Source organism: Balaenoptera musculus, chromosome 9, assembly GCF_009873245.2.
Source record: "Balaenoptera musculus isolate JJ_BM4_2016_0621 chromosome 9, mBalMus1.pri.v3, whole genome shotgun sequence".
Lineage (NCBI taxonomy): Eukaryota > Metazoa > Chordata > Mammalia > Artiodactyla > Balaenopteridae > Balaenoptera > Balaenoptera musculus.
The window spans coordinates 46,755,024-46,768,913 of NC_045793.1; the positions used below are offsets into that span (position 1 = coordinate 46,755,024).

General features: G+C 54.5%; 1 protein-coding gene across 4 annotated transcripts in view; it reads right to left on the reverse strand.

Annotated features, from left to right (window-relative positions):
- MINDY4 (MINDY lysine 48 deubiquitinase 4) overlaps nucleotides 1-13,890 on the reverse strand; it is a 118,035-nt gene that overhangs the window by 29,348 nt on the left and 74,797 nt on the right. For 2 of the 4 annotated variants that reach the window (XR_005021245.1, XM_036863749.1), the window contains exons 11-13: nucleotides 12,193-12,256; nucleotides 10,968-11,033; nucleotides 5,480-5,547 (exon numbers count right to left, since the gene is read on the reverse strand). Coding sequence is in view for 2 of the 4 variants with exons in the window: in XM_036863749.1 (XP_036719644.1) it covers nucleotides 5,480-5,547; nucleotides 10,968-11,033; nucleotides 12,193-12,256 (198 nt within the window). In the remaining 2 variants the exon portion in view is untranslated. The other 2 variants (XR_005021246.1, XM_036863750.1) reach the window with 2 other exon arrangements.

Sequence of the window (13,890 nt, forward strand, 5' to 3'; positions counted from 1 at the left end):
CCCTAGCCCAGGAAGGGCGATGCGGGCACAGGAGACTCGGGTGATGGTGTCAGCTGTGCGCCAACCTGCCCTTAATTCTCAGAACCTTGGTCCCCACAGCTGCAGAATGGGATGATGGTCCCGGGCCTATGGGCCTGTCCCTTGGGTTGTTGGCAGCCCCCAAAGCCTGGGGTGGGCTGTTCCAGGCCAGCCTCAGCTGCTTGGGCAGGACACTTGCTTCTGCCTGCCTTCAAACACGGCCTGGGACCCAGCTTCTGGAGGCCGTTCCACAGGGCTGGGTGTGGGCAGGTTCACACCATTTGGGGCCCGCTTGCTGTGCACCTGCAGGGGCCCAGGGCCCCTCCCTCTCTCCTCCGCCTCCAGCTGAGGCTGGGCCTCCCACAACTGCCTTCCTCGGGTTGGGGGAGCCAGCCGGAGAGCTACAGGATGGAGCTCCGCTCACTGCACGGGAGCTGGGGGCTCCCAGAAAAGGAACCTGGGCGAGGAAGGAAGGTCAGTCGAAGGAAGTGGGGTCTGGGTGGAGCATGTGCTGCTTCCGATGACAAAGGTGCCAGCAAGCCCTTTGGGCCTGCCTCCCACCCACCACCTCAGCCTCCTCAGACACGTCTGCTGAAAGCGCTCACTAGCACGGCCTCCACCAGAATCCGAGTCCAGATTACAGGTGACTTGGAATTCATTGAGAAAGTTCCTCTCCTCCTGTTTTCCAGCTATAGTCCAAAGAGCCTGGCATGTCGGGAGGGAGGGCCATTTACCATCCTGCCCGGTCTCCCGCGTCCCACCTGGAAGACCCAGGGGAGAAAGGCCAGGCTCCGTTCAGGGCTGCAAAGCAATTGTTGTCCGTATCGAGCCAGGGTACCCGGTCTGGGCGGTTCTGTCTGCACCTCCCATCCTGGGCTGGGAGAGTTTAGGGGGTGCGGCAGGAGGGTGGAGGAGAACGCTGACAAGTATCTTATCTTTTCCTTCCCCCCAGCACAGCACAGCTAGGGCCACCAAAAACCCGGGCTTCTCGACCTGAACAGCCCCCTGCTCGAACCCTTACGCTGCCATCCGCTGGCCCGCCCAGCCTCCCTGAGGTGGACTGGGGCTTCGTCACTGCTTCTCTCCACTTCTGAGAGTGGCCTGCGGGGCCTCCAGCAGGCCCCGATCTGACTCACCCCCGAGTTCAGGCCTGCTCTTGGCTCCTTGATACGTCTCACACCTCCAGCTCCTGACTATACAAGCCCATCCCTTCCCCAGCCAGTGGGGTAGGTCCCTGGGGGTTTTGACCACCTTCCGGGGGAGCCCCTGAGTCTCACCTGCCCCACAACGGCTGCGGCCTGGGCCTGGGCATCAGGAACAGCGGCAGCCCGAGAAAAGGGTCCCTGGAGCCCGCCGTGCAGGAGGCTCCCCCCGAGAACACGACAGAGACGGAGGAAAGAAGAGAGAAGAGACAGAACGGGGGACACCAAGTCCCACAGACACTGTCTGCGTTCCTGGATCCAGCCACTCCCAAAGCCCCGGGCTTTTGATATGAATCAATTAATTGCGTTGTTTTCTGCTTACGCTGGCTAAGAACTGTGCTTCTGCCACTTGCCTTCGCCTGACCAACACTCACAGCTGGCTTTCAGTTCAAGGCTGTTTCACTGTGTTGTTGTTGCTTTCCCTCTGCTGGAGACGGTTACAAAGAACACAGAGCCACGCGGTGTGGAAGCTTCTCCACGCCCCCAGTGCCTGGCTTGTGCTGCTCGAAAATCACTTCGGCAAATGACAAAGTCCCGCCTATTTTGGACTTTCAAGATTGCCCTTGGGCATCCAAAGTTGCCACTGTAATGAATGCCAAAGGTCTACTGAATGAAAAGGTTTTCTTCACAAGCTGTCTCCTCTCACCGCCCAGGCCTAAGTCACCCGGGGTGGCGCTGGGGGGCAGCGCCCGAGCCCTCTCCTGGGCCGAGGGGCTGGCCCACCCCTGCACTGTGCTGTGCAGGCCTGGCTCGGAGCTGGCCTTGACCCCAGAACCTTGGGCATCCTTGGGGCTTGTGAGAATGCGCTGGGGAAAGTTCTGGGCCATGCGGTTTGGAAAGCAGGGGAACTAGGAGAACATGAAAGCCTGTATGAAATTTACTGTAAGCAATTCGAGATCTTAGGAAAGAAAATAGATGGCTTGAAATCAAGCAGAAAATAGTGAAACCTTCTCAAGCCTTTGCACTCAGCCTGGGGTAAGCAAAACTCAAAGGCCAGCTTTGCCACTGTTCTTTCAGCCTCTCAGCCTCTGAGGGTGAAGTGTCCAGGCTGCACTCTGCTGCATTTGTGTCTGCCCATGGCGTCCTCACCCTGGCTCCACCCAGGGCTGGGGACAGCCCGTGGACAGGAGGCAATGACTCTGTTGTGACAGCTGCCCCTGGGCCTCAGGCATGAGTCTCAGAGCCTTGCTAGGAGGGAGGGACGGCCACGCGCTCAGTCAGACTCACACTCCCGCACACACACAATCAAGTCACCCTTCGCACAATCTCAGACACAACCACCAAAACCCACATCATCTCACACCAGCCCCTCAGACTCACCCATCTCCCGTCCACACACGCCCTGCCACAAACGCACACATACTCACACTGTGTTCGGCTGCGTTTCCCAGCCCCTCCTCCCCCAGCTCCGCTTCTCCTGGCCGAACAGCATATGATTTGAGAGACTTGCTCTCTTTTTTGGGCTACCAGGTCACGTTTCCAACTGCCCAAAGTAGCACCAGATCACCCTGAAATGGTATCAAAGGGTTCAGCAAAGCTAAAACTGGACCGCAGAGCAGGAAGGCCCTTGGGATCGCCTGGTCCTGTGGTTTTTAAGCTGTGTTTGCAGAACTGGGGCTTCCCCCTAAGAGCAGTCTCCCGGCACCAGGGAGGACCCATCACCCATTGCAGGACATCCCTGTGGCCATGTCTCCACCACGAGGCACCAAGCCAAGACTGAGGGCAAGAAAAGGACAGCACGGGGCACAAGAGGCTCCTGAGCACAGCTGGGAGAGGACGGGACCAGCAGCAGCCACTATCCGAGGCCTGCCAAGCACACAACATGTATTTCTTCGTTTAATCTTGTGAGGCAGGAATTATCATCCTCATTTTACAGAGTAAGAAACTCAAGCTCAAAGGAGTTTGGAGTCAGGCCTGAAACCAAATCTGTTTTATTCCCAAGTTCAGGTCCTTAAACAGCAAACCCAGAGAAGCCCGTCTGGGACCAGGCTGCCTGGGTTGAGCTGTGTGACTTTGGGGCAAGTCACTCGCCTCTCAGAGCCTCGTTTCCTCACTTGAAAGACAGAGATGGTGATGGTGATCGCAATAGTGACCCCTAACAGGGTTGCCGTGGGGATTAAATGCGTCTCGTGTAAAATGCTCCAGCAAAGGATCTGGCACACAGGAAGCTTACTAGATGCTGGTTGCTATCCTTACTGCCGATGAGAATGTCCTCTATGCTGTCTTCTCAGAAGAAGGAAAGGGAGGCCACAGGAGTAAGACAACTCCCACCAAAGCACTGCCGGGGCCAACGCTAAAGCAGGTCTCTGTGCAGGTCCTCCTGGAAGGCAGGGGCCAGGCTGCCCATAGCTGCCCTGGGAGGCTTTGGAACCACTGGCCTCCAGGACCCAGGGAAGGTCCTCGGGGGCCCTAAGCAGGAGAGACTGTCTTTATATACTCTCTCTGGGGACAAAGGGAAGGAGGGGACCCCCACCGTGTTGTGTGTGTCTGTGTGTGTATCCATGTGTCTCTGTGTATGTCTCTTTCTGTGTCTATGTATGTCTCTTTGTGCCTGTGTCTGTCTGTGTGTATCTGTGTGTCTCTGTGCGCGTGTGTGTCTGTGACTGGTGGAGGGTGAGGGGCATGGCAGCGCTGTGACTTCAGGCCCATGGGCACGAGGCTGTGCAGGTCCAGCGAGGTAGCCTCCCCGACACAGATGCCCCACAGGTGCCACGACCTAGGCAGGGACTGACCCCTGCGTGGCTTGGTTGGATGGGGCGGGGAGGTGGCAGAAACAGCCCCAGTGCTCCAGCTCTGGACAACGTGAAGCACAGCCTGGACAAGGGGCCCCGAAGGCCCCTCAGATGGGCAGGGCTGCCAGAGCAGCTCCCTAAGGAGCGTGCGTGTGAACAGGGTGCCCGGCCCCCAGGCTGACAAGCCCCGTGGCACCTAGAGCAGAGACACTGAGCACAGAGACATTGACCCTCAGAGCCAAGGGGCCCCCATACAGATGGGGAAACTGAGGCCAAGAGGATTGCAAAAGGGCCTGGCCCTCCTGAGAACTCAGCTTCCCCTCAGGGAGCTCAAGGGTCTCACCCACACACCCGTCAGCCCAGGGATTAGCAAACCCAGGCCAGGGGAGAAGGCAGGGCGGCTTACGGTCGCCGTGCACGTGAGCCCGGCCAGGAATGAATCATATCATTATGGCAGGATTAGAAGGAAAATGCCATTAGAAAGTGCACACACATGCGTTTAATAAGGTCAGTAGCAGCGAGCGGCAGGCAGGCTAGCAGCACGAGGCTGCAGAGCCCCTGCCCTCCTCCTCCCACCCGCACCGGAGGCCACGGGGAACTCGGACAGGGCCCGCCCAGGACCGGGAGTGGGGAGCAGGCGTCTCCTTCTGCCGGGCCTCCCCAGCCTGGGCTCCCATGACTACTCTTTCCGCCTCCCCAGTTCCCAGGGCCCGCCTGCTCAGAGCTGTTCCCAAATCTTCCCCAACACCACACGCCCCTGCAAAGTGCAAATTCATTCCCCCAGGTCTCCACGCCCTCTGGGGTCTGCGCTCTGCTTGGAAGTGGATGGGGCAATCGATTGTACTTTACAAACCTATTAATGTGCTATTAATCTGCTACCCTCCCTAGTGACATAATGCCCAGGTGACAAATACAGAAAAGAGGCCTAGAACGCTCCTAGGGAATGAGGGTGACGGCGGAACTCCAGCTCTCGGGCAGCCCGGGAGGCCGCGTTTGATTAAGGATGCATGGAGTTCAAGCCGGGGACCCAGCCTCCCTGCTCCCCCGGCCTCCAAGGCCCCGGGGCACACTCAGCTCCTCAGGGTTGGCCCTAGACACGAACCTTGAAACCTTCGGGACTGCCCTGGCCTACAGCAAGTTCACAGGGCCCTCAGTGATCTCCCAGTTCTTATGTCCCCGCACATGTCTCGAGGGAGTCCACGTGTGTGCTCAAGTACGCGCCCGTTGCAGTGCCGCTGGGACACCAGGGAGGCTGTAAGCTCTTTGGGGGGTCTTTTGGATCTGAATCCCGTGCACTCCCCAGCACACGTGGGGAGACGGCGGAGAAGGTAGCACTGAACACACATGTACGAAGAATGTAACTGTTCTCTCTCCGCTGTCCAGCCAACTGCCCCTAGTCCACGGCTTCATTCACCCATGCTCACTACGCACCCACTGTGTGCCCAGCTCTGCCCTGGGCTCTGGGGAGGCAGCAGTGAACCAGACAGACAAGCCCGGCTCCCGGAATCGAATGAGGAAGATACTCACAGCTCTGTGGACCTGGACAGGATGGCCGACAGGGTGAGCAGGACACATCCGTAGGGGCCTGCTTCAAACTGGGAAGAGGAGAGAGGAATGAGAACCCATCAAGTGTCTGCACCTCCCTCCTCTCACTTCCTTGGGGACCACGACCCAGGGAGCAGCCTGACCCCGAGCCAGCTGCTTCCAGTCAGGTCCCAGAGGTCGCCAGGTAGCCCCATGGCAGATCCCATGCAGGTCTCACTAACCAGACTCCCTAAGGGATGAGGAGCGCACCAGCCTGAATGACAGTGGAGCAGATGCAGTGCCCGCCCGCCGAGGGACACCCCACGACCTCCGAGTCCCAGAAGCTCACGCACAGCAGTGGCCTGGGGCAGCCTCCGCTACCGTGCAAGTGTCTTCTGCTCACTATCACACTTAAAACTATCCCGGGCCTGTGCTATAAATACTGTTATTACCACCCTCTGCCATGTGAGGAAACTGGAGCTCAGAAATTGAGTGACTGGCCCGAGGTCACACAGCTTGCAAGCAGCCCAATGGGTATCCAAGGGACTCCGTCTGATTCCAAATCCCTAACTCCTAAGGGATCCTAAGAACTGCACTGGGCAGAGAGTAGCAGAGAGCAGGTTGGAGGAGAGCCGGGTGGGGAGGTGCCAGTGAGGTGAGCATGGCAAATGCAAGAGCAGATCCCATCGTTTCAAATTTTTTTTGTTCATCGCGGATTTTTTGAGATTAATTTTAATAGTTTCAAACTATTGCACTAAAATATTATTTATGCTGATTACTGAGGTTTTGGGGACCCCTTTGAATTTGGGGAGCACCTCACTCGTCTTCCCATCTTCCCCTAGTCTCGACCCTGGTTTGGAGCCCGGAACCTGGGACCTGGTTGCCTGGGTTTACATCCTGGCTCTGCCACTCCTAGCTATGTGACCACAGGGACATTTGTTAACTTCTCTGTCCCATCTCCTCATCTGTAAAATAAAGATAATAAAAATAGGACCCATCCTCATGAGGTTGTTGTGAAGATTAAGTGAGATCATCCTTGTAAAGCACTTCAAACAGGGCCTGACACCTGTGTTAGCTGTTATTATGATGCTGGGTCCTCACTGCCCATGTGTCCAGTGAGCCCAGCAGGCCACGGATTACTGGGATGGACTATGTCTTTTCTGCTTCCTGAAGGAACACCGTCTCCTGGCTGCAAATGAGTGTGAAGGCCTTACTCATCCCACTATGGGGACGATACCACTTTTGGAATTATTGTTGAAGATGCTGCCTGTTACAACAGTCAGTGTTCCTTATGGGGTGATCAGTTTCTTTTTGAACTTAAAACTGAAAAAGAAAGCTTATTTTCCTGGAACAATGAGAATCATATAACTTATCATATTTCCATTTTGCCTTGGCTGCCAGGAAGCTCAGAGCCAAATATGATGTTCAAACTACTCAAACTATTTTAGCTCAAACTTCTGATAGAATTATCTTTTCTTTTCCTCAAAATATAGACTTTATCAAGGGAAGACAAATACTGTATGTTATCACTTATATGTGGAATCTAAAAAATAAAACAAATGAAATAATACAACAAAAGAGAAAGAGACTCACAGATATAGAGAACAAATTAGTCGTTACCAGTGGGGAGAGGGAAAGGGGGAGGGGCAGGATAGGGGTAGGAATTAAGAGGCACAAACTATTATGTATAAAATAAATAAGCAACACGGACATATTGTACAGCACAGGGAAATATAGTCATATTTTATAATAACTTTAAATGGAGTATAATCTATAAAAATATTGAATCACTATGTTGTACACCTGCAACTAATATAATATTGTAAATGAACTATACTTCAATTAAAAATATAGATTTATATTTTCTAAATATTATATATGTATATAGTCTTTATTTTCACCCAATAATTCAATTAGTCATTCAAGAAAAAAAAATTACTGCCTGAACTTTTTGTGCCAAGAGGATGCTCCCTGCTAAAGCTATACCTGTGAACAAGGTGGACACAGATCTGCCCTCATGAGAAGTAACTCAGGAAAGAGAGAATAATAAGCAACTTGAAAAAAGTGAGGAAGGGGCTCTGCACTGATGGGAAAACCAAGGTTCCCTGGAAACACACAGGAAGGGCCTTCAATGCAGACTTAGGGCTTAGGGAAGGAGGGAGCGTCAAGGAAGGCTTTCTGGAGGAAGTGATGTCTAGACAGAAGCCCAAGGGACAAGGAGGAATCAGAAAAGGGAACGTTGTTCCAGGTGAGAGGAGAAGTACATGCAAAGGCCCAGAGGCAAGAGAGGGAAGGTTTACCATGGCTGGAGCACAGAAAAAACCCCGAGGACATCATTTTTTTTAATAAGTACCTTTAAATCTTTTTTTGGAAGCAGAAATGGAATGAATGAATCAACAATAATCTTAAATCAACGTCATCTTAATTCTGTGATCTCAGGCCAGTCACTTCACCTCTGTTGTCCTCAGTTTCCCATTTGCAAAATGAGGATAACAAATACCTCCCTTGCATGTTTCCTTAGGTTATGCTGCACGTCCTATGAGGCCAGGTCGGTGGAAGTGCTCTGACAATTGCAAAGAGTAATGCGGATGTCCCCGCGCAGGGGGACAGAGGCCTGGGAGGACTCGGGCCACCAGTGCCCTTGTCAGAGCTCTACTACAGTCTTGTCTGTTGTCTCAAGGAGTGACAAAGCTCTCTCAGTCTCAGTTTCCCCTTCTGAAATGCCTACCTACTTCTGCTGTGGACTTGCACATTGTCCTGGGGAGGCCACGGCACTTCCTGGGTCTGTTTCCCCCACTGCCGTGCCTTCCTATTCGCAGGACTGCAATGAAGTAAGGAACACAGTCTCCCGCTGTAAGCCAACTCTCTGTGTAAACGTGGAGAACTATTATTATACTCAGGCCAGCATTTTCCAGTCCTTGGGACATGTCCAAGGGGACCTCATCCTGAGTCGTGGATATGCCCCTGTGTATGGACAGGTTAGGTGAGACTGCAGAGGGCAGGGACATGACCCCCGCCTGGGGCCTCTGGCCCTTGCCGGAACACGACTGAATGGCACCAATATCCAATTTTGTTTTTAAAACATTTATTATTATAAAATTATCTCATCAAATTCCAGCTGCCAAGCCATGGAAGGCCACAGGGCAAAGTGCCTGCACTGAGAGGAGAGTCCAGGCAGGCAACTGGGCCAGAACCCACCAGCAGGGTCTGGAAAAATGTCTGGTACCGCTTGGGAAGAAGGGGTCGTTGCACCGAGCTGCTCTGGCCCGGGACAGACCTGAGTCCACCAAGAACCCCAGTGGGAGGCATGGGCGGGAGCATCCCCCCATCCGCAGGGGGCGGCAGCCGGACGTCTCACCAGGAGGGTGAGCGGTGATGAAAACACAGCAAGGAGGCTATTTATTCTGGGCAGACGTGGTTCAGTGTTCATTTCCAGGCCTGGCACGAGGAACCCCTCCTAGGCCCAGACCATGAAAAATGAATTTGGTGAGGGTAGTGCTGAGGCAGCTCAACGGCTTCCAGCAAAAACATAATTTCAACTGCAGGGGGAAACAACGCCTTCCAGAGCGAGGGCCAAATGGTGACCGCTCGTACCCAGGAACCAAGGCCAGGAGAGGAGGGGGAATTGCTCTGAGCCCAGAGGTGTGGCAGGAAGTAGGTGGCTCCCGCCCCTGGCGAGGGTCCCACTCTCAGAACCTCTTTCACACTCACTGTCTTGCTTGGGCTTCATTGAAACCCTGGGGGTACAGGCCAAGGGAGGAGGGAGATCCCATCTATAGACAAGGATGTAGACGATCTTGGTGCTGAAGGGCCACCCCAGGGCCTCAGGGGCAATGATGGGGCCTCAGATCCTGGGGTCATGTGAGCAATCACCCCAGGGCCCCTCCTTTGCCCCACAGGGCTTCCCTCCTCCAGCTCTGCTTCACCTGACAGTGTGAACACAGGTGCCCTTGGTCCTGGCCTCCCTGAATGCACACTGATGCTGTCAGGATTTGCTCGTCTCTCAGATGCATTGCATTGCTGTATTCTCACACTGCTCTGGTATGTTTAATAAAAGGTGTCCTTTCTGCTTATTTAAATTGCCTGGTCCTTAATTTGGAAGACATTCTTTCCCATGCGTTTAAGGCTCTTCTTTAAGAATCACAGTTGGACAGTGAAGAGCTGGAAGTTACCCGCTAACTGCTCCATCTTCCACTTTCCAGATGAGGCCACTGAAGCCCAGTGACTTTCCTGAGGCCACTTGTGACCAAGGAATAAGCCAGAGGAGGTGCCGGGGTCTCTGCTCCAGGCCCCCCATGGCCCTGAGCCGGTGGTGAGCACGCTGCATCTACATAGCCCGCTGGGCTATGCTCATGAAGAACCAGAGAAAGCCAGGGACGGGAACAAGCGACAGCCAGCCCAGGACTCCCAGCGCCAAGGCCAGGAGCCCTCCTACATCAGAGCCCCTCCCACGCACCTGCGGGACGGGCTGGCGCAGAAAGCAGCATCCCTTGGCTCTGGATGCTTCCCTCTGCCATGCTTCCCTCCCGTCTCTACCTGTCTACAACTAACCCATCTCAAGGTTGCCTTAAGTGATCATCACCATGGTGATGAAACACCCACAGCGAAAGCTAACGACCACCGGGAACACGGAGCAGGACACGGTGGCTCCAGGCGCTTTGCACAGCGCTCTGAGGCAGGCACCGTTGCCATCATCCACATGGTACACAGGAGGAAACTGAGGCACAGAGGCGCCAGTAAGTTGCCCAAGGTCACAGAGCTACTGAGGGGTGTAACCTAGATGCAAACACCCGCTGACGCTGGCGGCTCCAGAGACGATGTTCTTCACCCACCCGGGGAGCATTCAACGACCTCCTCCACAAAGCCCCGAGGCTACAGCCCAACTCTGAATTCCCTCAGCCCTCTGATGGGCTGCTCCCAGGCCCTGGCTGGGTTCCACCCCATCTCACAGCCTGGAGCAGGTGCTCGGCTCTCCTCCAGTAGACAGGATGCTCCGGAGGCCCCTCCGGGCCCAGCCCTGCCTCCCAGGACACCAACCAAGGTCCTCTACTGTCAGGATCTCCATCAACGGTGCTCAGACCTCCAACCCAGCCCAGGAACCCATGTCCTAGTCACCTCCCCAGATGGTGCTGAGCCCCACTCACTGACGAAGTGTTCTTTACCTGCAGAGGTAGCTGCTTGCCCTCGGACAGAGAGAAAGCTCTCATAACCGCAGTCTGATAGCTGCTCCCCTTCAGCCCGACCCCACTCCATCCCTGCTTCTGCAGCCCCCGCTGCAGCAGCTCCCTTTACCTGTAGCCATGGCCAGCCCTCCAGGACATAGTGGCAGAGGTCGGACCCTCTGCCCCCAAGCCCACTCCTCCAGCCGACATCGCCCCACTACCCCAGGGTGGGGATGAACAGGGAACAACCCCAGTTCACCAGCATGCCTCGCACAAAGGAAGCAGAAGCTTAGCAACACACATCCCACAAACTAAACCATTGTTCATACCTGATGGACGCTCTGTTGAAGAAAAGTCACCAGCTCCTCGTAGCAGGTCAAACTGTGGAGTATGAGCTGGGAAACACAAGCACACAGGGTGAACTGCCCAAGCCCAGTGGACGGCCCCCCATGCTGGATTAGTTTCTGTGGCCCTAACTTCAGCAGCTGCAAGACCCCACTGGGGAATGTCCCTGCAGTCAGAGAGCTGCGACCTCGGGAGCGGGGGTGGAGAGGCACTCCTACACCTGTGTGTGATTTAAAGGCTGCAGGGCCCAGCTGGGGTCTCTGGGGCCCCCGTCCTGCAGCAACACTGGGCCTGCCTTTAGAGGCCCCAGGATTGGAGACATCATGGGACTAAAACCACAGAGCCAGCATCATGCATGGATGGCCCTGACAGGCGGGGCTGCACCCTGCGGGCTAGTCACAGATATCTGAGGAGCACCTTGGGGGCAGGGAGGGTGGGGGGACAGGGGAGTACAGGGTGGGTGACCCACCCAGGTCGCCATCACCAGGCCTGTTCTAAGCCCAGCAGGCAGTGTCCTGAGTTCAGTGCAAAGCAGTGGTTATGAGTCTCCTGTGCTTTCTCATGCAGGTCAGAAAAAAACACTTTCATAGATAACATCCAACAAAGTGAGATGCTTAATTAAGATCCCAGGGCCACACATGCCCAAAAGGTCAAAGGAAACAAGCTAAGTAAAACAAAAATCCTCAGTGAAGAGGAGGTTAATTTGTGGGAAAGTGTCACAGTTTCCGCATTTTCGCATGTCTCTCATTTCTCTCCTGTCCTTTGTCTTACTTGGGTCTGGCTTTCCAGCTGGTGCTCCGTCCATCAAAGCTCTTCTCTGCTCTCTAACTTCCTCTCCCTTGCAGCCCCACTACCCTCTCATAGCAATCCCAGAGAGGATGCTATGACATAAAGGGGGACATGGGGAAGGCTGGAGTTTAGCCAAAAGGCATGGTGTACCGAATGCTGGAGGGACTTCAGGTTCTGTACAAGCTCAACATGACAGGGCGCCCATCGGCCGGCCTTTTGGCCATAAAGCCAGTTCTGGCCAGAGCTCATCCCAAAGGCCCCCACCTCTGCCCGCACCCCAATCCCAGGTGGAGGATTCTGCTGGCCTGGGCCACAGGGAAGGCTGGCCCATCCCCAACTGAGGAAGGATTTACTTATATGAAAGGAGACTGTCCCCAAACAAAGCCAAAGCTTGTGTGATAATTTTCCAGAAAGCCGTACTGTTTCTAAGACTCCATCTGCTTTGTATTTCCCGGTTGGACTGAACTGCTGTGTTCTCGAAGCCCTAAAAAGGAAAGGGAGATGCATGAGTCTCTGCGCGGAGAGAAGACATGCCCCAGAGCCAAGGCAAAAACCACACGGGCTGCTCAATGAGGACAAACCAAAAGGTGGTCCAGAGGAAAGAAGGGAGCCAAGCGCACCTCGTTTCCCCGCTTTGAACTCACCCGCTAGGCCGGGTCCGGAGAACTCCACTAAACGGGAGGGGGTGGAGGTGCCAGTGCTAATATGGGATGGAAAAAAGACAGCCAAAGGAGAGCTCGGGAATAACCAAACCCAAATCCTGGTAGCAGGAAGTCTGCCTCTCACCCACTGACGAGCATGCTTCCAGACTAAGGAATGCTCACTTGCCCTTCGTGTTTTAGGGACTTGAGGAAGTCCAGCCTCTGTCCTCTTGGAGGACATCTGTTTACACAGCACCTGCACGTGCGGCCCAGGAAGGCATGGACTAGAAGCTGCATTTGGGTTTGGGGCCACTATGACATTAGCCTGCTGTGCAGCCTTGGACCAGCCACCGCCCCCTCTCTGGGCTTCTGTTTCCTAATCTGTAAAGTAAGGAGAGATTGAATTTTTGCCCCATATGCTCTCAAGGCTGCCATGCAGATCCTAAGGGCCAGGGTTTGTAAGTTACCTGGAACATGGGTACCAAGGACAAGCACTCGATAAGAACAACAGTGATAATGATGATGATACCTAACACTGACATGATACTTAGTATGAGCCAGACCTTACCTTAAGTGCTTCATACTATTATTTATCACTTATTTATATGGATAAATTATTTAAACTGATCGATGATATTGTCATTCATTATATACCATTTTATTTATGTTGACTCGTTCAATTCTCACATTCACCCCATTAAGTAATCATTACTATCACCCCTATTTTCCAGATGAATAAACAAGCTAGGCACAGAGAAGTCAAGTCAGTTAGTCAAGGTCACAGAGCCAATAAGCAACAGCACTGGGAGTCAGCCTTTGGAGTCTCTTCTCTTAAGTACTGTGCTCTGCTGACCACTGTGCCCCCTTCCAGGGTGTGGCCCTTGGATCCAAAGGGCACCCCCTTTACTAAAGCTTAGCCACACAGCTGGGATGAAGTGATGCTTCTGCTCTGAAGGGTCAGGCTGAAAAGCCGGCAGGCCATCCACGTAGATTACGAGGATGGCATCCTCCACCAGCAGGACAGAGGTAGCAGGGAAGAAGACCGCGCTAGCTCCACCGCTGACCTCTCATCTCTCTGTGAGTCTCCTCACCGGAACGGGGATCCAAGTGACAGGGCAAATAGGAGCGTGCTTTGGGGGGAGCAGTACAAATGACTGGGTCGACCTAGAGGCTGTTTTCCGAGGCCTCCGGATCAGAGAAATGTAGAGGGGAGCAAGCTGCCGGTGGCGGGACGGGGGCATGGGTTTTCTCAGGCAGGTTACATCCGCCAGCACCTCCTGCAGAGAGGGATCCCCAGATCCGACCCCTCTCGACCGGAGCCACGTGGAGGGCTGGCCCTCCCCTGGTGTGGGGCTGCCCAGCACATCAGGCCAACTCTCTGGGCTCCTCCTGGCCTGGAGCACAGGGCAGGGGTCTGGGAGGGCACAGACACGGTCCTCAGGCCCAGACGGCCTGTGTGAGACGATGATTTCCCCAA